Source organism: Mobula hypostoma, chromosome 16 (assembly GCF_963921235.1).
Source record: "Mobula hypostoma chromosome 16, sMobHyp1.1, whole genome shotgun sequence".
Classification (NCBI taxonomy): domain Eukaryota; kingdom Metazoa; phylum Chordata; class Chondrichthyes; order Myliobatiformes; family Myliobatidae; genus Mobula; species Mobula hypostoma.
The window spans coordinates 30,548,867-30,571,712 of NC_086112.1; the positions used below are offsets into that span (position 1 = coordinate 30,548,867).

A 22,846-nucleotide genomic window follows, 5' to 3' on the forward strand; every position below is an offset into this window, starting at 1 on the left:
TTATTGAAGTTCATCATCAAACAATAATTTCCATATGATGTATTTCAGATACTGTACATATATATCATATATTCATATTTGCCAAAAATCTCCACATAATATTTATCTGAGGTATACACTTATAGAAAAGAGAGGTAAGAAAGAACAAGCAAAAGGAGAAAACTATGTATAAGTAGGGAGTGATCTTTTTTTTTTACAACATATTCATGGATTTGTGAGAATAAAATCAGGCCTATGAGGTGTTACGTATGCAGCCCCCTGGTAAGCCTCAGGCTTGCTCAGCTCATTTTCCTCCAGGGGAAGCAGGCTTCGGCCCCATCTAACTGGGTAATCAAGATTGTGTGGATGCTGTGTGATGTACCCCACCCCGCCAAATAACAGACAATACACCATATGCGATTAAATGATTACACTTTATAGATCTTACTGGAACAATGTAATTAATAGAGATAAAATATAAAAGGAAAGTAAAAGGCGCCACACTTATCAAAGTTCAACCACTTCGTGCACAACAGTTGGAGCTCGATTAACGAAGTCTTCTTTCCACCATTCGATCCCCTCCAACCTCCTCAACCCGCCGCCTGGGACCAACCATGGTGGTCGACCAGACGCTCCACACGAGTCTGTCTTCGTCTCCTCTCCTCACCGAAGACCCTGGGCCTCGGACTCCCACTCGGGGTCCATTCCGCCGCCCAGCTTACAGCATCGCGTCTCCTCTCTCTGTCCCCATCGCGCCTTCTGCCTCAAAGCCCACGCAAACAATAGCTTACAGATACACAAGAAAGAATAACATCTATCCCAATTGGTTAGCAAATGAATACAATTCTCTTATCAGTAATTATAACCCAAACAAGCTGTGAGAGAGAAACACTTTCTCAGCAGTTAACAAAGAAGCCATTTTATTCTGACATAACAAAGAAGCCATTTTTATTAGCCTAGCAGTAACATAAAAGAAGAAACCCCTTACACTCTCCCCCTACCAATTTTAGTCATGTCCTCATGACTTCTAAATAACTCACCAACCATTCCTGCAGACACAAAAACCCAATCCAGGTACAAACTGTCACATTGCTCCCCAAACAGTAGACCTTACGCCCTGTTCCATGGGCGCTACATAGGCCGACCTATCTGGGAGTTTCCTAATCCTCCGAGATCTCCGTACTCCCTCACCTAAACCCTTTAGGCTCGGACGCTACTGGGGATACCTCGGGTCTGCTTGCCAACTCCTCTCGCAATCTCTCACTCATGCCCCCACTGCAACTCAGAGCCCCCTGACCCACGTCCAGGGCCCCGCTTCTTTTCCTACCAGGTCCTGCTATAACTCAGGCTGCCCACAGATAGCCCTCCCCACTACACCTGACTCAGTGGGGGAAGGGCCAAAAGTCTCTTCCTCAATCAAGGGGAAGTTAGCGAAAGGCAGCATGTACCACACATCCCTCACATCATCCTTCGAATCCATATTCTTCCTCATTCCCTCGATCGGTTGCTGCTGTTTGATTTTCTCCAAACTGAAGCACTTAGCCTGGGCTGCCTCTGCAGCCTCTCCAGCCTCCTGCGGTCAAGAAGTCAGCTTCTTCTCTAACTCCTCCAACTCTCGCCCCAGTCTCAACAGTTCTGACTCATGCTTCACGTCCATCTCCATCTGTGACGCAATTACACCACCAGCTTCTTTCAATCTGTTCTGGATCGATGTCTTGAGTTTCTGCTGATCCTTTTGAAGGTTGGTCATTGTTTCATCTCTCTGGATTAGTTCATCCGTAAATGACCACAGTTTCAGCTCGGAATTCCGTTTCCCCATCTCCACTTTGACAAGCTCCAGCACTCGCCTCACATCATCGTCCCACAAGGCGAATCCAAACCCTAGGCATTCATCCACATACGCCAAAACTCCAAACACCTCCACATCCCCCATGGTCTTCCCTATGCTTCGCAGGAAGGTTGCAGGGGCTCCGGATATGCCCTGGGGCATCTTTTCGGACCAGGAGAATCCTAGGGGACCTATAACGGCCACCTTCTCCTTGTCAGCCTCACTCATCAGGATCTGGCAACATCCACTCCTCAGATCCAGCACATTAAACCACGCCGCACCATACAAACAGACCATAGCGTCTTTGGCCCTCAGGGCCGTATTCTGGTCAATGACAGTGCGCCTGTTCAGGGTCTTATAATCCACGCACATGCTGCCTACATCTTCCACAGCTGCAGGGGCCAGTCGCTGTGACCTCTCTCTCACCGAGGTGTCTTCAGCGGTCAACTCCCATCCCTCACGGTATTTCGGAGTGTCCACTAAGAGGGTCTCACCCTCAGATACTTCCCCCAGGCCATATCACAATCAGCCCTCATTTAAATTCGGTACCGGCCCAAGGCTGCTACACACGTCCTCACAAGCAGCTTGAAACACTGAGTGCACAGACAATGCCCCCATGAACTCCAGTTTCACTGACCAATAATCGTCTTCTGGATAGTCACTGGCACTGGTACTCCAAATCTCCAGTGCCCTTAATATTGTCAAGGGTAAATGCTTCAGAAACCGGTTGTAAAACAAACTGTACAACTTGACCTGCGCCCCGAGGTCGAGGATGGCTTTAGCATAGCTTCCATCTAACCATAATGACACCCGAGAGCACGGTCCCTCTAAGCCATCAGGAATAGGGTCTGTTCCTTTCGGGAGTTCCTTGGTACATTGCTGGGAATGTGCTCTCCCAGAGACCCCAAGCCGTTCCCCCACTGGGCCTCCACTAAGTTTCCTGACACCTCTCTGATCAGCTGAACAACTGATGGAGGGGCTCATCCCCTTAAATGATCCCCCTGGCACTGCAAGCAATTCAGCTGCCCCCCTAGCCAGAGAAGATACACTGAAATATTTTCCCCAACTTTCAGATAACTGGCAGCTGTCACTATGGGGTAATTGACCCTGACAGTTCTAACACTGTCACCAGCCCGCCTACTCAAACTTTCAACCAATCCCTGTCGCTCTCCCTCAACCGAGCACTGCCACTCACCCAACAACTGAGAGATCCGCTCCGCTCATGTCTCGTACGCCTCTGCCCCTTTAGGGGTGGACATTATCCCAAAAACCAGGCCGAGCCTGCCATAGCTGGAACATTTATTCGCAGACACTACCTCTGAATCAAACCACTCTTTCCTCTCTCGCCTAATAGTATGGACAGCCCAAGGCCCCGCCTCACCCTGGGGACCAATAGACATTAGCAGTCCCACCACCAACTCGTCAGTGCTAGTCTGAACTCAAACAAAGACCTCCAGGGTACCAACAGCCACCCCACCCAACATGCCTGCAGTCATAACCAGCAATCCCACCGAGGCACACCAGCTTTCCGTCCCCGCAGCATGCATAATTTAAAGAGGGCGATCACACAGCTTCCTACTGAATCAAATCCCAGACGAGCCCCCAGATGTAGCCCCCTAGTAATCCTGAGGCTCACTCAGCTCACTTTCATCTGGGGAAGCAGCCTTCGGCTCCACCAAACTGGGTAATCAAGTTTGTGTGGATGCTGTGTGATGTACCCCACCCCGCCAAATAACAGACAATACACCATATGCGATTAAATGATTACACTTTATAGATCTTACTGGAACTATGTAATTAATAGAGATAAAATATAAAAGGAAAGTAAAAGACGCCAATCTTATCAAAGTTCAACCACTTCGTGCATAACTGTTGGAGCTCAATTATTGGAGTCTTCTTTCCACCATTCGATCCCCTCCGACCTCCTCAACCTGCGGCCTGGGACCAATCACGACTCTGTCTTCATCTCCTCTCCTCGCCAAAGACCCTGGCATTGGACTCCCGCTCGGGGTCCATTCCTTCACCCAGCTTACAGCATCGCGTCTCCTCTGTCCCCATCGCGCCTTCTGCCTCAAAGCCCACGCAAACAATAGCTTACAGACACACAAGAAAGAATAAGATCTATCCCAATTGGTTAGCAAATGAATACAGTTCTCTTATCAGTAATTATAACCCAAACAAGCTGTGAGAGAGAAGCACTTTCTCAGCAGTTAACATAACAAAGAAGCCATTTTTATTAACCTAGCAGCAACATAAAAGAAGAAACCCCTTACATGTAGTTAAACCATTTTTCCCAGTATGAATCAAATTGTTCCAACTTATGATTAACAGATGCTGTTTAAAGTTGGGCTCTCCTGTGATAACTATTTCCTGGTAAGAGTCATTTTACCAGCCACCAGCAGTAAATTCATTAAATATTTATCTCTTTTCAACCACTCTTGAGGTAAATACCCAAAACATATGGTCTTATTTTCAAAGGGTATTTCACATTTAAAGATGTCTTGTAGGGCATCGTGTATCCCACTCCAATAGTCTTTGATAACGGGGCAACCCCAGAAAATATGATAATGGTTTGCATTTTGATTTCCCCGATTTCTCCAGCAAACAGGGAAGTTACTATCATAATGAGATTTCTGAGAGGGTGTAATAAAATACCTTATCAAGTTTTTCCATCCAAACTCCTTCCATTTCTGTGAACTGGTACACTTCCATTGATACCTCCAAATTATTGCCCATTCTTCCTCAGATATAATTATCCCTCCTTCCTTCTCCCATTTTGTTTTAATGTATGAAGTTGAATGTGTTTTAAGATTTGACAAACCCTTACACACGCTTGAAATGATTCCACTACCATTATCAGAATTACATGTTTTTCTAAATAGCTCTATCAAACATGTACTTGCCTTGGTTACATTTTTAACCCTCCTATTAACATACTGTTGCATCTGTAAATACTGATAAAAGTCTTGTTTTTTCTAATAAGTGATTCTCTTCAAGCATTTCAAAACTGAACAGTGTTCCTTTTTTCATTATATTGCAAAGAACTGTTATTCCTTTAGATGAAGGTTTCGAAATTTTGAATACCACATTTAAGGCTACCTTTAATTCTTTCTGTTATAAGGTGAACAACCCAATCTCCTCCATTTTTCTCTAATTCATTATGGTTCTCCTCTGAAGCTTCCTACTGCTCTGTTGCACTTCCTACACAACAGTAGACAAAAATTCAGCTGAGTCTAAATATTGACTTGTAAACGTTTTGCATAATTTCCTTTCTGACATTTCTTTCAGGCCAAAGGAGGGATAATTTTGAGTAAGTAGCTTGCACACAAATTCCTTGTTAAAGATAGATAGATAGAAAATATTAGTGCTGGTACATACAGTACAAGACTAAATGAATTTTAAATACCACAATAAGTAATAATCACTGGCAAACTGGCCTAAATGTTCAACTTCACAAATGTGGCATTTCATATCCTCAAAATCAATTAGTGCAGGAGTTTTTAACAAAATTTACAATAGAAATGTTCATTTCACTTTTCTGTCTGTCTACTTGATCTCCCTTTCAAAGTGACACCACGGTGGCATCGCGGTTAGCATGACACTATTGCAGCTCAGGGCATTAGAGTTCGAAGTTCAATTCTGGTGTTTTGTATAAGCAGATTTGTACATTCCTTTTTGTGTGCACGTGAGTTTACTCTGGGTGCTCCAGTTTCCTCCCACAGCCCCAAGACGTACCAGTTAGTAGGTTAATTGGTCATTGTAAATTGTCCCGTGACTAGGCTTGGGTTAAGTCGGTGGGTTGTTGGGCAGCAAAGCTCAAAAGGCAGTAAGGGCCTGTTCCATGTTGTATCTCTAAATAAAGTAAAATTTTATATTTGTATTTACTTCTGGTTTTAAGAACATAACTTGTCTTTATTCTAACCCTGGTAAATCCTCCCAAAGAACAACACAAGACAGAAAAAAACAGGTAGCTAACCAAAAGCTTGGTCAGTGATATTTTAAAGATGTGTCATGAGTGAGAAAGTGAAAGTAGAGATATAGATATTCAAAGTCAATAGCAATATACGAACACGTCTCCATATACTACCTTAAGATTCAGGAAAATAAAGAAATACAATAGAATATATGAAAACTACATATAAACAAAAACTAACAAATAGCAAGTGTGCAAAATAAGAAAATAAAAAATTAATAATACTGAGGACATGAATTGTAGAGTTCTTGAAGGTGAGTCTGCAGGTTGTGGAATCAGTTCGGAGTTGAAATGAGTGAAGTTATCCATGCTGGTTCAGGAGCCTGACATTTGTCGAGCAATAACTGTTTGTGAACCTGGTTATGTGGGACCTAAGGCTTCTGTACCTCCTGACCAATGGTTATAGAGAGAAGCATGTATGGGCTGGATGGTGGGCTCCTTTATGGTGGATGCTGCTTTGTTGTTTCAGAGCTCCTTGTAGAGGTACTCAATAGTGGAGAGGGCTTAGAGCAGACATTTGGAGCTTTGGGACTTGATGGTGTTTTCTTTCACTTACAAGGATAATTTACCTACCATTTATTTATTTTTCACTCTGTTGAGATGATTGCAAGGATAAATGCATTGGCTGAGACAAGGCTGGGTCAGGAGCCCTAAGGGAGAATGGAAATGTGGTCAATGAAACTTCGTTTGAAGGATAAGCAAACGGAATTGAATTTAGCTACTGAAGAATTGATACCTTTCAGAGAGAGGAGACTGAGGTCCTTTAACATCTGCCGGACGATGCTGAGGATGTTCTACGAGTCTGTGGTGGCCAGTGCTATCATGTTTGCTGTTGTGTGCTGGGGCAGCAGGCTGAGGGTAGCAGACACCAACAGAATCAACAAACTCATTTGTAAGGCCAGTGATGTTGTGGGGATGGAAATGGACTCTTTGACGGTGGTGTCTGAAAAGGGGATGCTGTCTAAGTTGCATGCCATCTTGGACAATGTCTCCCATCCACTACATAATGTACTGGGTGGGCACAGGAGTACATTCATCCAGAGACTCATTCCACCGAGATGCAGCACAGAGCGTCATAGGAAGTCATTCCTGCCTGTGGCCATCAAACTTTACAACTCCTCCCTTGGAGAGTCAGACACCCTGAGCCAATAGGCTGGTCTTGGACTTATTTCATAATTTACTGGCATAATTTACACATTACTATTTAACTATTTATGCTTCTATTACTATTTATTATTTATGGTGCAACTGTAACAAAAACCAGTTTCCCCCAGGATCAATAAGGTATGACTTTGACTATGACTATAAGAAGCTTTATCATAGGTTATATTTTGGTCAGGGCTATAGAAGTATTACAGTGGGACATTAGCGGTTCAGGTCATCAGAGTCAGATAAAAGGTTGCAAAATATGCCTATAGTGTGACATTTCTCAGTATCCTCTCACACTGTACACACAGTGGTCACTTTATTAGGTTCACCTATACACCTGCCCATTAATGCAAATATCTAATTAGGCAATCATGTTGCAGCAACTTCATGCATAAAACCATGCAGACATAGTCATGAGGTTCAGTTGTTGTTCAGACCAAACTTCAGAATGGGGGAGAAATGTGATAAAGGTGACTTTTTCTGTGGAATGATTGCTGGTGTCAGTGTGGTTTGAATATCTCAGCAACTGCTGATTTCCTGGGATTTTCACATACCATAGTCTCTAGAGTTTACACAGAATGGTGTGAAATACAAAAACATCCAGTGAGTGGCAGTTCTGTGAGTGAAAACACCTTGTTAACGAGAGGTCAGAAGACAATGGGAAGACTGGTTTAAACTGACAGGAAGGCGATAGTAACTCAAATAACCACACATTACAACAGTGGTGTACAGAAGAGCATCTCTGAATGCACAACAATTCAAAGTTGAAGTGGATGGGCTACAGCAGCAGAAGACCATAAACATATACTCAGTGGTCACTTTATTAGGTCCAGGAGATACCTAATAGATTGGTCACAGAGTAAATATTCACTTGGCTAAATTTCCCCTCCCCAATTGCCTCTGGTGTGTTCAATTGATTCATATTTTAATGGTATCTATGGTGTATTATTTTCTAGATCATTTTTAATCATAAATCTAACTATTGGAAATATTGGCCATTTGGGAATGGTGATTTATCTACTTTCAAGGATGCTCAACTCTTCTTTCCACCCCAACCCCCTTCCATGATTTTTATCTTGACATTACTTCTCAGTTTTGAAAAGCCATACAACCTTTTATTAAGAATCAAACTCACCCTTACAGTATACACCCTAAGGTCATCTCTTTTACTGACCACATGGAACCTACTTGTTGCTCAGCTCAGCCAGGATCGACGGAGAGAAAAATGGAACCAGAATTTAATAAGCGCACGAGATTCTGCAGATGCCTAAAATCTTGAGCAACGCACATAAAATGCTGGAGGAGCTCAGCAAGTCAGGCAGCATCTATGGAGTGGAATAAACAGCTGAAATTTTGGGTTGAGACCCTTCATTGGGACTGAAAAGAAAGGGGACAGAAGTTTCCTGAAATGAACTCAGCCAGTTCCATCATGGGTTCCATTGAGGACATCTACAACAGACATGTCTCAGGGAAATTACATTCATCTTCTAAGGGCTATCGCCATCCAGGCTATGCTTTCTTCTCTTTGCTGCCATCAGACTTGAAGTACAGGAACCTTAAGCCTCAAAGCTCAAGGTTCATCAGCAGCTTCTTCCACACTGCAGTCAGTTCTTGAACTGTAAACACAAAATACTCCGCAGATGCTGGGGTCAAAGCAACACACACAACACGCTGGAGGAACTCAGTACGTAGGGCAGCATCCGTGGAAACGAATGCTGCCCTACCTGCTGAGTTCTTGAACTGACCTGAAAGTCCTTAATTCTGTCTCCCTAATTCTTCTGACTATATTTCCCTAAGGGTTTTATACTTTATTTGTTATATTTCTGTTATTACAAGTATAATTTATCTTAAAGTTTATGTAATTTATGTTGTCATGTTTGTAATGTACTGTGCTGCTACTGCAAAAAGCTATATCCTGGGCATATATACGTACCTATGGCAATGAACTTGAAACTTGATGCATGGTCTCGAATTGAAATGTAACCCATCCCTTTGCTTCCACAGATTCCTGACCCTCTGACGTCTTCCAGAGTTTGTGTTATGTTCCAGCTTTTCTTTCTTCTGCGGTATACCATTTTATTTCGCGAAACTGAATACAAATGAATACTGATCAGGAAAAAATAAGACTGGATGTAAGTTCAGCTTTGCTGACAAACCGAAATGTCTTATTGATATTTCGTAAGGGTCAGGCTCGGCCTGATACGGCGGCATACGACAGTCTTTCCTCTGTTCTTCTTAATTTATGAGATTGTTTTTTGGTGAATAATCGACAGTGAAATGGAAAAGTAACCTAATGTATCTTAATCCTATGTTTTCGCTAGTTTTACAGATCAAGGACGAAAGATTTGAAACGATTTTGGAGCATTCCATTTCTCTTGGTTCTAAACCTAATTTTGACTTCACGAGAAGCGCGGGATGCGAGCGCCGTATTTTGACTGCGTCAGCTTGCCATCGTTGTTGAGCAGCATGGCGGCGTCAGGAGAGCCGATGAACGTTAACAATGAGGTGAGTAGGCGCAGTCGGTGAGTTAGGGGAAAGTACTACCGCGATATTCGCTTCCACCGGGCCGTTTAGTATATTTTGTATCTCCTTTTATGTGTGGATTTGGCATTCGGGGACAGTAACCCAGTCGGCAGGGAAGTCAAGCAGATGAGGAGGAGCCGCATTCGCACGTCTGGTGTAACATGAATCTCTGTACCATTGGCATTTGTTTCCTTACCATTCACTGCATATTCTATATCCCTCTTCTGTCTCTGCGGGTAGTCGAGTAATGCCATGCGGCCCAGAGTTTTTCACCACATGACTGAACTTCTGTGCTATCAATATCCCCTCACCACACACACACAAACACACGCACGTTCCTGATTTCCCTCACAAACAAGAGAAAATCCGCGGCTGCTGGAAACCCAAGCAACAAACACAAAACGCTGGAGGAACTCAGCAGGCCAAGCAGTATCTGGAAAGGAGTATAGTCGACGTTTCAGCCGAGACCCTTCAGCTTGATTTCCCTTTTGTTTTTTCCTTTCCTAGATCACTTCCCAACAGTGGTGAGCAAAGCTCTTGGGGCATTTTACACTTCTAAGGTGCTATACAAACCCTAAGCTTTTGTGACTATTATTGAGGCAAAGCTAACCTGTGACTTTGTGTGTTGTGGAATCCTAACATGCCTGTATTTATGGAATTTTCTACAATTTAATTTGATACTCTATTTTATAAACATTAAACTGCTTGAAGTAAACTGCTGTACGAGCCTATAGAGCTGGGGTGTAGAGAGGTTTTGCTGGCTGCTCGCTGTGCAGAGCCTACTCTCCCCTTAGCATTTTGGGGGGCTGCAAAGAGTAGAGCCATCAGGACCATTACAGACGTTGCTGAGCAAGCCTCCAGGTGGCGTGGATCAAGAGACCTGACCCGTGGACTAATGCTGCTGGGACAGAAGCCAGGGCCTGATCAACCTTGGGAAGATTGTGATGTTGAAAGACCCGAAACACCTGATGACCCCAGGTTATATTATTGACATGTCCCGGCACATCCTAGGACATGTCTCGGCATTGTAGTTTGACATTTGCAGGCTCTTTTACTTATTCTTTTTATTATGTTACACTAACTTATTTGGTAAACTTTGAGGTTAACAACATTGCTTTAAAGAAACTGCCTATGAAACAAAATTGAGAAAAGATTTTGTTTTTACTTCGGATTTTCAGTTTTTTGTACACAGCGGGTTTGGCAGCATTTTTAAGGAGAGTGGACATAATATTTCAAATCTTTAATGTGACTTCTCTTTACAGATGCTGAGGTATATTTCAAAGTTTTCTGAAAGAATTGCAAAGGAATTTTACATTCTGGCTAGGAAAATTTTGGAACAATTTACGGATGGTTATTAGGGATCATTTTAAAATAATTTTGATTGGTATACTTTGCTCCAAGATCAGATGTACTGATCCCTTGCGAGTTTTCCTTCAACGCATTTTCTACAATGGCATTTGTTGCTGGTTCCAGGTCACTGTAGAAAATGATTTTGAGCCATGTGGATTGCTTCTCTGGAGTCAATTGGAATTAATCAATTGAGATTTTAGATTTAGTATAAAATTGGTCTGATAGTCAAACCCATTGTAGCCTCACTTTTCCATCAGTGCAATATCCATGGTTCCTGGGAATTTCTCTTACATCTCCCATTGTGTCCATCTGTCTGGTGGAATTTTGATTGATCACATTAAGCTGAGCCTTGCATCTCACATCCAGTTCATTAACCAGGTTGTTTATTTTCATTTCCTGAACATCATTTGCGTCAGTTGCATGTTGCTCCCACTTATTCTGCTAAACTATATGCATGGAGCTCTAATTTGTCAATGTACTCTCAGGTAATCTGTGTTACATCACATGAAAAATCCTTACAACCATTCCCCTACCCACATCTTAACAGAATATGTAACTCAGCTGTCACCTTCTTCAAACTTTCCAGCCCTTGTTCCAGTTAGTGCTTTAATTTTCTCATTCTGGAAAATTGAGTTCAGAAACCAAAAACTTGTATTTATAACAGAGCTAAAAGTGGTTAAATAATTCAGTGTGTTTCAGGTAAATATTATCGAAAACGGAGTGATAAACCACAGAGAGTTAACGGAAAGCATGTATAGTAATGACAGTAGTTTATAGAGGCATTTTGGGAGCTTGGACTCCAGGTAACTGAAAGCTTGGCTGCTACTGGTGGAGTGATAAAATCAAGAATGTACAAGAAGTCAGAAATATAGGACTTGTGGGGTTAGAGATGTGAAAGGGTAAAGGAAAAAGGAAACACCCCCCCCCCTGCAAATACAGGGTCTAAAATAGAACCAGGATGCACCTGTGGGCAGAGGAGCAGTCAATGTTTCAGGTGGAAGCTGCTTCCTCAGAACATAGGGTGACTGTCAGAAGAATTAGAAATATGAATAGGCAGTTAGCACGGACCACCCCTGTGGCCATTCTGCTCAGTAAGTAATACACACAAAATGCTGGAGGAACTCAGCAGGCCAGGCAGCATCTATGGAAAAAAGAAGTACAGTTGATGTTTTGAGTCGAAACCCTTCGGCGAGACTGGAGAAAAAAAGCCAAAGAGTAGATTTAAAAGGTGACGGGAGGGGAAAGAGAAAAACGCCAGGCAGTAGGTGAATCTTGGAGGTGGGGGGAGATGAAGCAAAGAGCTATGAAATTGATTGGTGAAAGAGACAGAAGGTCATGGGAGAAAGAAAAAAGGGGGGGGCGGGAGGAGCACCAGAGGGAGGCGATGGGCGGGCAAGGAAATAACATGAGAGAGGGACAAGGGGATGGGGAATGGTGAAGTGGGGGGAGGCATTAATAGAAGTTTGAAAAATTGATCTTCGTGCCATCAGGTTGGAGGCTACCCAAACAGAATATAAGGTGGTATTCCTCCAACCTAAGTGTGGCCTTATCCTGACAGCGGAGCAGGTCATGGATGGACATAACAGAATGGGAAGTGGAATTAAAATGGGTGGCAACTGGGAGATCCCGCTTGTTCTGGCGAAGCGGTCTCCCAATCTACGTTGGGTCTCACCAATTATACAAGAGGCCACACTGGGAGCACTTTCAATAAGGATACTGTTGTGGGGGATGACCACCTAGGGGAATGCTTCAGAGACCAGGTTACTGGCATTGAGCATGAGTCTGTGGTGCAGAAAGGAAAAGGAAGAAGAGGGGAGTGGTAGTGATAGGGATTCACTAGTTAGGGGAACAGACAGGAGACTCTGTGGACGTGAACAGGACACCTGAGTGGTATATTGTCTCCCATGTGCCAGGGTCAGGGACATCTCGGATCATGTTCACAGCATTTTGGTGGGGGAGGGAGAGCACCCAGATGTCTTGATATATATTGGCATAAGAAGAAAACGCAAAGAGGTACTGTAAAAAGAACTTAAAGATCTAGGCAGAAAGTTGAGAAGCAGGACTTCCAAGGTAGTAATTTCTGGTTGCTGTCCTTGTCACATGCCAGTGAGGGTAGAAACAAGATGATTTGACAGATTAATGCATGGCTGAGAAGGGGCTTCAGGTCCTTGGATCATTGGGATCTCTTCTGGGGGAGATATGACCTGTACAAAAGTGATGTGCTGCACCTGAACCCGAGGAGTACCAATATTCTCATGGGCAGGTTTTTTTAGGGTTGTTGGGGATGGTTTAAACTAATTTGGCAGGGGGTTGAGAACTGGAGTGAAGGGACTCAGATAGGATGAATGGTAAAAAAGCAAAAAGCAGTCAGACTGTCAGGAAGGGCAATCTGATAATAGGACAAAATTGCAGCCATCGGGGTGAGTATCAGTGCATTAGGGATGCAGAATCAAAAAAGGTGGCAAATACAGTACTTGTACCTCAGTGCAGGTATTAAGAAATAAGGTGGGTGATCTTGTTGCAGTATTACAGATTGTCAGGTATAATGTTGTGGCCATCACTCAATCATGGCTGAAGGATGGATGTAGTTGGGAACTGAATGTCCAAGGTTACACATTTATCAGAGGTATAGGAAGGTAGGCAGAAGGGGTGGCATGGCATTGCTGGTTAAAAAAAATGGCATCAAATCAGTAGAAAGATGTGACATAGGATTGGAAGATGTTGAACTCTTGTGAGTTCAGTTAAGAAACTGCAAGGTTAAAAGGCAGTTGTATACAGGCCTCCCAATAGTAGCTGGGATGTGGACTACCAGTTACAACGGGAAATAGAAAAGGTGTGTCAAAAGGACAATGTTATGATAGTCGTGGGAGATTTCACATGCAAGTCCATTGGAAAATTCGATCAGATTTATTATCACTGGCATGTGACGTGAAATTTGTTAACTTAGCAGCAGCAGTTCAATGCAATACATAAAATAGAAGAAATAATAGATAAGTAAATCTTATTCAGTAGACTTTATCCAGTGTATGTATAAATCTATTGAATAGATTAAAAATAGTGCAAAAAAACAGAAATGCTATATTTTTTAAAAAGTGTGAGGTAGTGTCCAAGGGTTCAATGTCCATTTAGGAATCAGATGGCAGAGGGGAAGAAGCTGTTCCTGAATTGCTGAGTGTGTGCCTTCAGGCTTCTGTACCTCCTACCTGATGGTAACAGTGAGTAAAGGGCATGCCCTGGGTGCTGGAGGTCCTTAATAATGGACGCTGCCTTTCTGATACACAGCTCATTGAAGATGTCCTGGGTACTTTGTAGGCTAGTACCCAAGATGGAGCTGACTAGATTTACAACCCTCTGAAGCTTCTTTTGGTTCTGTGCAGTACCTCCCCCCCCACCATACCAGATAGTGATGCAGCCTGTCAGAATGCTCTCCATGGTATCTCTACAGAACTTTTTGAGTGTATTTGTTGACATACCAAATCTCTTAAAGCTCCTAATAAAGTATAGCTGCTGTCTTGCCTTCTTTGTAACTGCATTGATATGTTGGGACCAGGTTAGATCGTCAGAGATCTTGACACCAGGTACTTGAAACTGCTCACTCTCTCCACTTCTGACCCCTCTGAGGATTGGTATGTGTTACTTCGTCTTACCCTTCCTGAAGTCCACAATCAACTCTTTTGTCTTACTGATGTTGAGTGCCAGGTTGTTGCTGCGGCAGCATTCCACTAGTTGGCATATTTCACTCCTGTGCGCCCTCTCGTCACCACCTGAGATTCTACCAACAACGGTTGTATTGTCAGCAGATTTATAGATGGTATTTGAGCTATGCCCAGCCACTCAGCCATGGGTAAGTAGAGAGTAGAGCAGTAGATTAAGCACACAGTCCTGAGGTGCACCACTGTTGATAGTCAGCGAGGAGGGTATGTTATCGCCAATCCGCACAGATTGTAGTCTACCGGTTAGGAAGTCGAGGATCCTATTGCAGACGGAGGTACAGAGGCCTAGGTTCTGTAACTTCTCAATCAGGATTGTGGGAATGATGGTATTAAATGCTGAGCTATATTCGATGAACAGCATCCTGATGTTTGTGTTGTCCAGGTGGTCTAAATCCATGTGAAGAGCTATTGAGATTGCATCTGCCATTGACCTATTGTGGCGATAGGCAAATTGCAATGGGTCCAGGTCCTTGCTGAGGCAGAAGTTCAGTTTAGACATGACCAACCTCAGGTTTGTCGTAGATCTCGAGCGTGTGCTTGTTGAATACCTACGAGATGGCTTTTTAGGGCAGTTTGTCGTCGATTCTACTAGGGGATCAACTATACTGGATTGGGCATTATGTCATGAACCGGAGGTGATTAGGAAGTGATCACAATATGAGTAAGTTTACTTGAATTTTAATAAGGAGAAAGTAAAGTCTAACATAGCAGTATTTCGGTGGAGTAAGGGAAATTACTATGGTATGAGAGAGGAGTTGGCCAAAGTAAATTGGAAGGAGATGCTGGCAGGGATGACAGCAGAACAGCAGTGGCATGAGTTTCTGGGGGAAAATGAGGATGGTGCAAAATAGATGTATTCCAAAAACAAAGAAATACTCAAATGGCAAAATAGTACGACCGTGGATGACAAGGGAAGTCCAAGCTAATGTAAAAACAAAAGAGAGAGCATACAACGAAGCAAGAATTAGCGGGAAGATACCGAGGATTGGGAAGCTTTTTAAAAACCTCCAGAGAACAACTGAAAGAATCATTAGGAGGGAAAAGAAATATGAAAGCAAGCTAGCAAACAATATCAAAGTGGATAGTAAAAGCTTTGTATGTTTAAAAAAAAATTAAAGAGAGATGAGAGTGGATATAGAACTACTGGAAAATGAGGCCAGAGAAGAAATAATGAGGGACAATGAGATGGCAGGTAAACTGAATGAGTATTTTGCATTAGTCTTCACTGTGGAAGACAGTAACAGTATGCCAGAAGTTTAAGGGTGTGAGGGACGAGGACTGAGTGCAGTTACTATTACAAGGGAGAAGGTGCTCAAAAAGCTGAAAGACTTAAGGGTACATAAATCACTCAGACCAGATGAACTGCACCTTAAGGTTCTGAAAGAAGTAGTTGTAGAGATTGTGAAGGCATTAGTAATATCTTCCAAAAATCATTGGACTCTGGCATGATCCCAGAGGACTGGAAAATTGCCAATGTTACTCCACTCTTTAAGAAAGGGGAAAGGCAGCAGAACGAAATTTGTAGACCAGGTAGCTTGACCTCAAGCAGTTGGGAAGATGTTGGGAGTCAATTGTTAAGGATAAGGATATGGAGTACTTAGTGACACAAGGCAACATAGGTCAAAGTCAGCATGGCTTCCTTAAGGGAAATCTTGCCTGATGAACCTGTTGGAATTCTTTGAGGTGACCACAAGTAGGAAAGATAAAGGGGATACAGTGGATGTTGTATATTTGGACTTTCAGAAGGCCATTGAGGTTGCTTACCAAGTTAAGAGCCCATGGTATTACAGGAAAGTTACTGGCATGGTACGAGCATTGGCTGATTAGTAGGTGGCAGCAAGTTGGAATAAAAGGATCCTTTTCTGTTGGTTGCCAGTGACTAGTGGTGTTCTGTAGGGGTTGGTGTTGAGACTGCTTTTTATGCTGTATATCAATGATTTAGATAATGGCATAGATGGCTTTGTTGCCAAGTTTGCAGAACAATGCAAAGATTGGTGGAGGAGCAGGAAGTTGAGGAAGCAGTTAGGCTACAGAAGGACTTGGACAGATTAGGAGAATGGGTAAGAAACTGGGAAATGAAAAATAATGTTGGAAAATGCATGATCATGCACCTTGGTAGTAGAAATAAATGAGCAGACTATTTTCTAAATGGAGAAAATCCAAAAATATGGGATGTAAAGAGACTTGGGAGTCCTTGTGCAGAACACCTTCAAGGTTAACTTGCAGGTTGAGTCGGTGGTAAGGAAGGCGAATGCAATGTTGGCATTCATTTCAGGAGGTATAGAATACAAGAGCAGGGATGTGATGCTGAGGCTTTATGAGGCACTGGTGAGGTCTTACCTTGAGTATTGTGGACAGTTTTGGGCTCCTCATCTAAGAAAAGTTGTGTTGGCTTTGGAGAGGGTTCAGAGGAAGTTCACAAGGATGATTCTGGGATTGAAAGAGTTACGTTTGATAGCTCTGGGTCTGTACTCGCTGGAATTTAGAAGGATGGGGGGGGTGGAATCTGATTGAAACCTTTTGAATGTTGAAGGACCTAGACAGCGTAGATTTGGAAAGGATGTTTCCCAGCGTGGGAGAGGCTGGGACAAGAGGGCACAGCCTCAGGATAGAGGGGCGTCCATTTAAAACTGAGATGCAGAGAAACCTCTTTAGCAAGAGGGTGGTGAATTTGTGGAATTTGTTACCACAGGCAGCTGTGGAGCCCAGGTTGTTAGGTGTATTCAAGGGAGAGTTTGATAAAGATGGGGGTGGGGGGGTCACTCCCTCCAACATGCAGTCAAGTCCTTGTCAAATGCAGCAGGAGAAAGCAGTAATTGGATTTGGATTAAAAGGAAAGACTAAGCAACTGGGCTGCAAGATGAAGACAGGAGGGTATGGAACGGGGGGGGGGGGCGGTGTCTGGGACGCCAGCTAGCACCATTGAGCCATCTGGAGATGTCGTGGGCTTATTAACGAAACGTCAAAGAAGGAGGGTGTCCACCTGATGACCCCGACAACGTAGCTACCCTCCCTCCTTGTCACCACTCCAAGCCCACTGCCAACATCGAGAGTGCGGACTTACCATAGGGATTGAAACATCAAGTCCTAGCAGCTCTACTATTGATTGGACACAGCATCAAAGGTTATGGGGAGAAGGCCAGGGAGTAGGGCTGAGGAGGGGGAAAATGAACAGCCATGATTGAGTGACAAAGCAGATTCAATGGGCCAAATGACCTAAATCTGCCCCTGAGTTTTATGGTCTTGTAAGAAAAGAAGCTTTTTAAGCTGCAGGGAGGGGTGATGTCTCAGGTAGGGTAAAACTAAGGAGGTAAACTGCAGACAAAGTTATCGGGCTGGTGACGGAATTGGAGAAGTGAGAATATAGACAAAAGAATGTAGGAGTTGTGAAATGTACAAAGACATGCCTGGCAGGTCAGACTGGGCACATTTTCCACTCCTAGGGGGAGAAGTGGAAAATAAAACGAATAAGTTTAGGTAATATCACAGGTACCTGAAGTTAAATCCCTGAGGAATCCCAGTTTTAGAATTCAGGAAGATGAAGTACTGTTCATCAAGCTTTTGTTGGGCCTGCTTGTTGTATCATAGAAGGCCACAGATCAACAGGTCAGAGTGTCACTGGAGTGTGAGAGTTATGGTGGCAGGTAACAGGAGGCTCAGGGTCACCCCTGCCGACTGAACGCAGATGCTCAGCAAAGTGATAGGCTAGTATGCATTTGATTTATGTATTGCATTGAACTGCTGTTGCTAAGTTAACAAATTTCATGGCACATGCCCGTGATAATAAACCTGATTTTGATTTCTCCAGTATAAGGAAGACAACATTGTTAACATTAAATTAAGTAAACGAGACTGGAAGAAGAGCAAGTGAATTAATTCATTCTTGTTTTCTTTGTTGCTAAATCCAAGATGTTTCTCCCACTGTAAAGGGTAAATTAGTGCCTCTGAACGTTAAATGTTTGTAAATGGATTTATTCTTGAATTGAACAGTTGAATAGAGTAATAGTATAGATCTCTGTCCTAACACATTTGTGTTTGTTTCTGGTTGATATGCCTTCTGAAATAACAACTAGTTGAAGTCTTGCAATCAGTTTAGTTTACATTAAAAACGTTTTTAAAATGCAAATTGAATGTTACAGGAATTGAAGGATTAAGATGAGCTTTACTTGTTACATGTACCTCAAACCATGCAGTGTTTGCATCAACAACCACCACAATCTGAACAGGTGCTGGGGTAGCCCGCAAACATTGTCAGCATAACGTGTCCACAACTTACTAACCTAACCCATACGTCTTTGGGCTGTGGGAGGAAACCCACGCAGTCACGGAGAGAAGGTACAAGCTCCTTACAGCGGCTGGGATTGAACCCTGATTGCTGTTATGCTAACCACTTTGCTACCAGGCTACCCCAATTCTTTAAATTATTGGCAAGAAATTATTACAAAATATATAAAGATTATTGAAAGGCAAAATGTTTAAGGGGAACAGGAGGGGAATCTTCTTCACTCAGAGGGTGGTAAGAGTGTGGAATGAGCTGTCAGCGCAAGTGGTGGATGCAATTTCAATTTCAAAGTTTAAGAGAAGCTTGGGTAGGTACATGGATGATAGTGGTATGGAGGGCTATGGTCCGGGTGCAGGTTGATGGACTAAGCAGTTTAAATGGACTAGATGGGCCAAAGGGCTGGTTTCTGTGCTATAGTTTTCTATGACTCAAGTTTAATACTATATGAAATGCCTGGGTTTGTTATCAGTTCCATTGGCCAACTGTGTAGTTTTTCTTTTGCACAACTTGCATTGTAAGTGAGGTATGTTGTGTGTTGGTCTCCGTCGGTCAGGGTTGACCATGTATATTGCGTCCTAGCTGTCTAGATATACAAGCCTGGGCAGTACGATGTGGAGAGCAAGCTGTTGTTCATTTAGCTAGCTCCCGCCTCTCCACTCAACTGATGAACCGAAAGGAATGGCAGAGACCGATACAGTTTGGTACCAGCAGCATCACAGGAGTTGCCAGTCAGCATTAAACTCAATGTAGGACTGCATTAGGGAACCTAGCTCCGGTTTTTTCCCATCTGGGTTTACTCCCGAAGCCTTCCCCATAAGTGGGTATAGCAGCAGGCAGCAGAGGCTTGAGAACAGTTTTCCTTCTCCTAGTTGAGCTGCTAACCACAGCTGATGAGCCCCATCTGCCCAAAACAACTAGTTTTAAGGCTCCAGTAACCCGCTTTGCCCCTTCTCCTGCCAGTAGAAATGGTTCTGCTGGGCTTAGTAGCTAAGCCACACATGAAGGCTAGGAGCTGGACTTGGTTGTCAGAGGCTATTTGAGGCACACCACTTGGAGCAATTAATAGGTCGTGGGAGCTGTCCCCGTTACCACCACTGGCTACGACAACCTTAAGGAATCTATTCAACAGGTGCTGCTTGACTACTAAGTTCCTACAATTGTATTTTATTTTGCTCCAGATTCCAGCATCCGCAGTTTCTTTGTATTTCTAGAGTTAACATTTCTCCTTCCATGTTGAGTACTGGCTTGTTGAGTATTTCCAGCTTTTTTTGTTATATCATCACTTGTGGCCATGTTTTGGGCAATGATGGTGAAACAGAATGATGTATTTAATGAATGAAGATACCAGAATATTAGCAAGAGAAATCAAAACATAATGTTATCACTCATACCTTCTGGCTTAGATTGGGTAAGACTTAAAGAATATAATTAGCAGAAAGATCATAAGACGTGCAAAAAGTTATCACCTTAGCTAAATTTTAGTCCGTCTTAAAACTCACAACTATCCACAGATTGAAACCATTCACTGGTGCATTCTGTTGAAGTCAATGAACAACTGATGATCCACTGAGATTTAAGTGTCCACAAACCAACAAAGAATGTTAAGAGATAAACCCATAGTAGGCGCACTGAAGAGTGAAGAGATAAACAGCTCTGTGTTGAAATTTTGACGCGCTGTAGTGCGGTAAGTTCATCAAAGCTGGTGTTTAGAATTAGTTGTGTCAAAGTTCTAGATCTGGAAATGATAAACAACGGGGGAAAAAAAACGACTGAAGTGGCCTTTAGCCCACTGAGTCCATGCTGCCAATCAAGCACACAAATCAACTCAAACCATATTAAATGCTAGTCCCATTTTATTCTTGTGTTCCGATAAACTTTCCCCAGATTCTACCAGTCTACATATTGGAATGTGGGAGGAAGCTTGGGTGCATCCGGAGGACACCCAGGTGGTCTTGGGGATAGCATGCACCCTGACCGGATCCGAGGTCAGGATTAAATCTTTGCAGCTGGAGCTGTGAGGTGGCAACTCTGCGAGTAGAAACACTTTGCTGCTTTTGGGTTGGATCGACAGTGATGACCTTAAAACTGATTGAAATGAAACCCAACTGGTTCAAAAACATCCTCACAAAAGGAAATTTATCATCCTTGGGTAATCCTTCTTCAAGACTGCAAGCTTGCAGTGAAGTTGGTTAACTGTAAACTTCCTTACAAATATATTAGAAACTCACCTACCTCAGGGCAGTTAGGAATGCGCTGTCTCCATTACTTTAGAAATAAGATTATGTGATTTTGTTCTGAGACATAACTTAGAACATAAAATATCATTGAAGAAATTACCACATCTACCAATTCTTCTATTTATTATTATTCCTTGTACTAGAGGGTATTAGAGGATGAATAAGCAGGGTTGTGAATACCTGCAAATTGAAGAACACATAACAGCGTGGGGGATCAGAGTTGGTACTGGATGAGAGCAGATTATAACTGGTGCTACATACTGCAATTTCCCATCTGAGCAGCTAAACAAAACACATTGAGGTGTCTTTAAGTTCCTGGTCATCACCATCATGGAGGACCTATCCTGAACCCAGTGCACTGATGCAATCAAGGTGGAGAACATTCTGACTTGATGCAATACAGACTGGTATGAAACCTCTTGATTGTAAGAGGCTGTAGGGTGTTATGGACTCAGCCAGTTCCATGGGCAGAACCCTCCTGATCATCAGAATCAGTGGCATGTGCTGGGAAATTCGTTAACTTAGCAGCAGTACAATGCAGTACATGATAATACAGAAAGGAAAAAAAGATAAATCAATTTCAGTAAGTATATTAATGTAGATTGAATAGATTAAACATTGTGCAAAAACAAATAATATCTACATTAAAAAAAAGTGAGGTGGTGTTCATGGGTTCAATGTTCATTTAGGAATCACGTGGTAGAGAGGAAGAGCTGTTCCTGTCCTGAATCACTGAGTGTGTGCCTTCAGGCTTTCTACCTTCTTCCTGATAGTAACAATGAGAAGCGGGTATGTCCTAGTTGATGGTGCTCCTTAATAATGGACATCACGTTTCTTAGGCACTGCTCCTTGAAGATGTCTTGGATACTAAGGAGGCTAGTACCCAAGATGCTGCTGACTAATTTTACAACTTTCTGTAGCTTTCAGTCCTGTGCAGTAGTGCCCCCCCCCCCCATACCAGACAGTGATGCAGCCTGTCAGAATGCTCTCCACTGTACACCTATACATTGTGTTAGATAAGTGTCTTAATTAACAAACCACATCTTTTCAAACTCCTGATGAAGTATGGCGACTGTCTTGTCTTTACAGCTGCATTGATATTTGGGATCAGGTTAGATCCGCAGAGATCTTGATACCCAGGAACTTGAAATCACTCACCATTGAAGACATCTTAAAGTGGTGATGCCTCTGGAAGGCAGCATCCATCATTAAGGACCCTCTCCATTTGGAGCATGCCCTCTTCTTGTTACTATCATCAAGGAAGAGATATAAAGTCTGATGACTCTCACTCATTGATTTAGGACCAGTTTCTTCCCATCTGCCATCAGATTTCTGGGTGGTCTGTTTACCTCATTATTCCTTTTGTGTGTGCTAATTACTTAATTTTGTTAATTATACATTTTTATATCTTTGAACTGCGCTGTTGTTACTAAACAACAAATTTCATGTCATGTCAGAGATAGTTCTGATTCTCAATATCGAGCCAGTTAAGTTCATTTTCTAATACAAGTCCACAATCCCTTATCTGAAATTCTGAAATCCGAAAAGCTCCAAAAACCGAAGTTTTTTTTCGTGGAGTGTGGAGCGTGTTGTAACAAGGCTTGTTTGTCACGCCAACAGCGGATGTCACTCAGGTGTGACGTGGCAGCACCAGCAGAGGCCGCCAGACGTCAGTTGTGGCTCAGCACTCGTACTGGTTACACGTGCATTTGCTGTTGCTGATACTTTGTGTTCACTGTTGACTTTGTGTTTAATTTCACTGTGAAAATGTCAAAAAGAGCTGCAGGTACCCCTATGGATAACAATGAGAAA

General features: G+C 42.9%; 1 protein-coding gene and 1 long non-coding RNA gene across 5 annotated transcripts in view; one reads left to right on the top strand and one right to left on the bottom strand.

Annotated features, from left to right (window-relative positions):
- Positions 1 to 361: 361 nt before the first annotated feature.
- LOC134357310 (uncharacterized) lies at positions 362 to 10,449 on the bottom strand. The gene is made up of 3 exons (XR_010020592.1): positions 9,649 to 10,449; positions 8,863 to 9,018; positions 362 to 3,900 (listed from the first exon to the last, which is right to left on the bottom strand). It is a non-coding gene; the product is annotated as an uncharacterized LOC134357310 (long non-coding RNA).
- The window catches only part of srfbp1 (serum response factor binding protein 1), a 244,418-nt gene continuing 230,517 nt past the window's right edge, over positions 8,946 to 22,846 (top strand). For 2 of the 4 annotated variants that reach the window (XR_010020590.1, XR_010020591.1), the window contains exon 1: positions 9,013 to 9,434. Coding sequence is in view for 2 of the 4 variants with exons in the window: in XM_063068704.1 (XP_062924774.1) it covers positions 9,345 to 9,434 (90 nt within the window). In the remaining 2 variants the exon portion in view is untranslated. Of the gene's footprint in view, positions 9,435 to 22,846 lie in introns of all 4 variants that reach the window. The other 2 variants (XM_063068704.1, XM_063068706.1) reach the window with 2 other exon arrangements.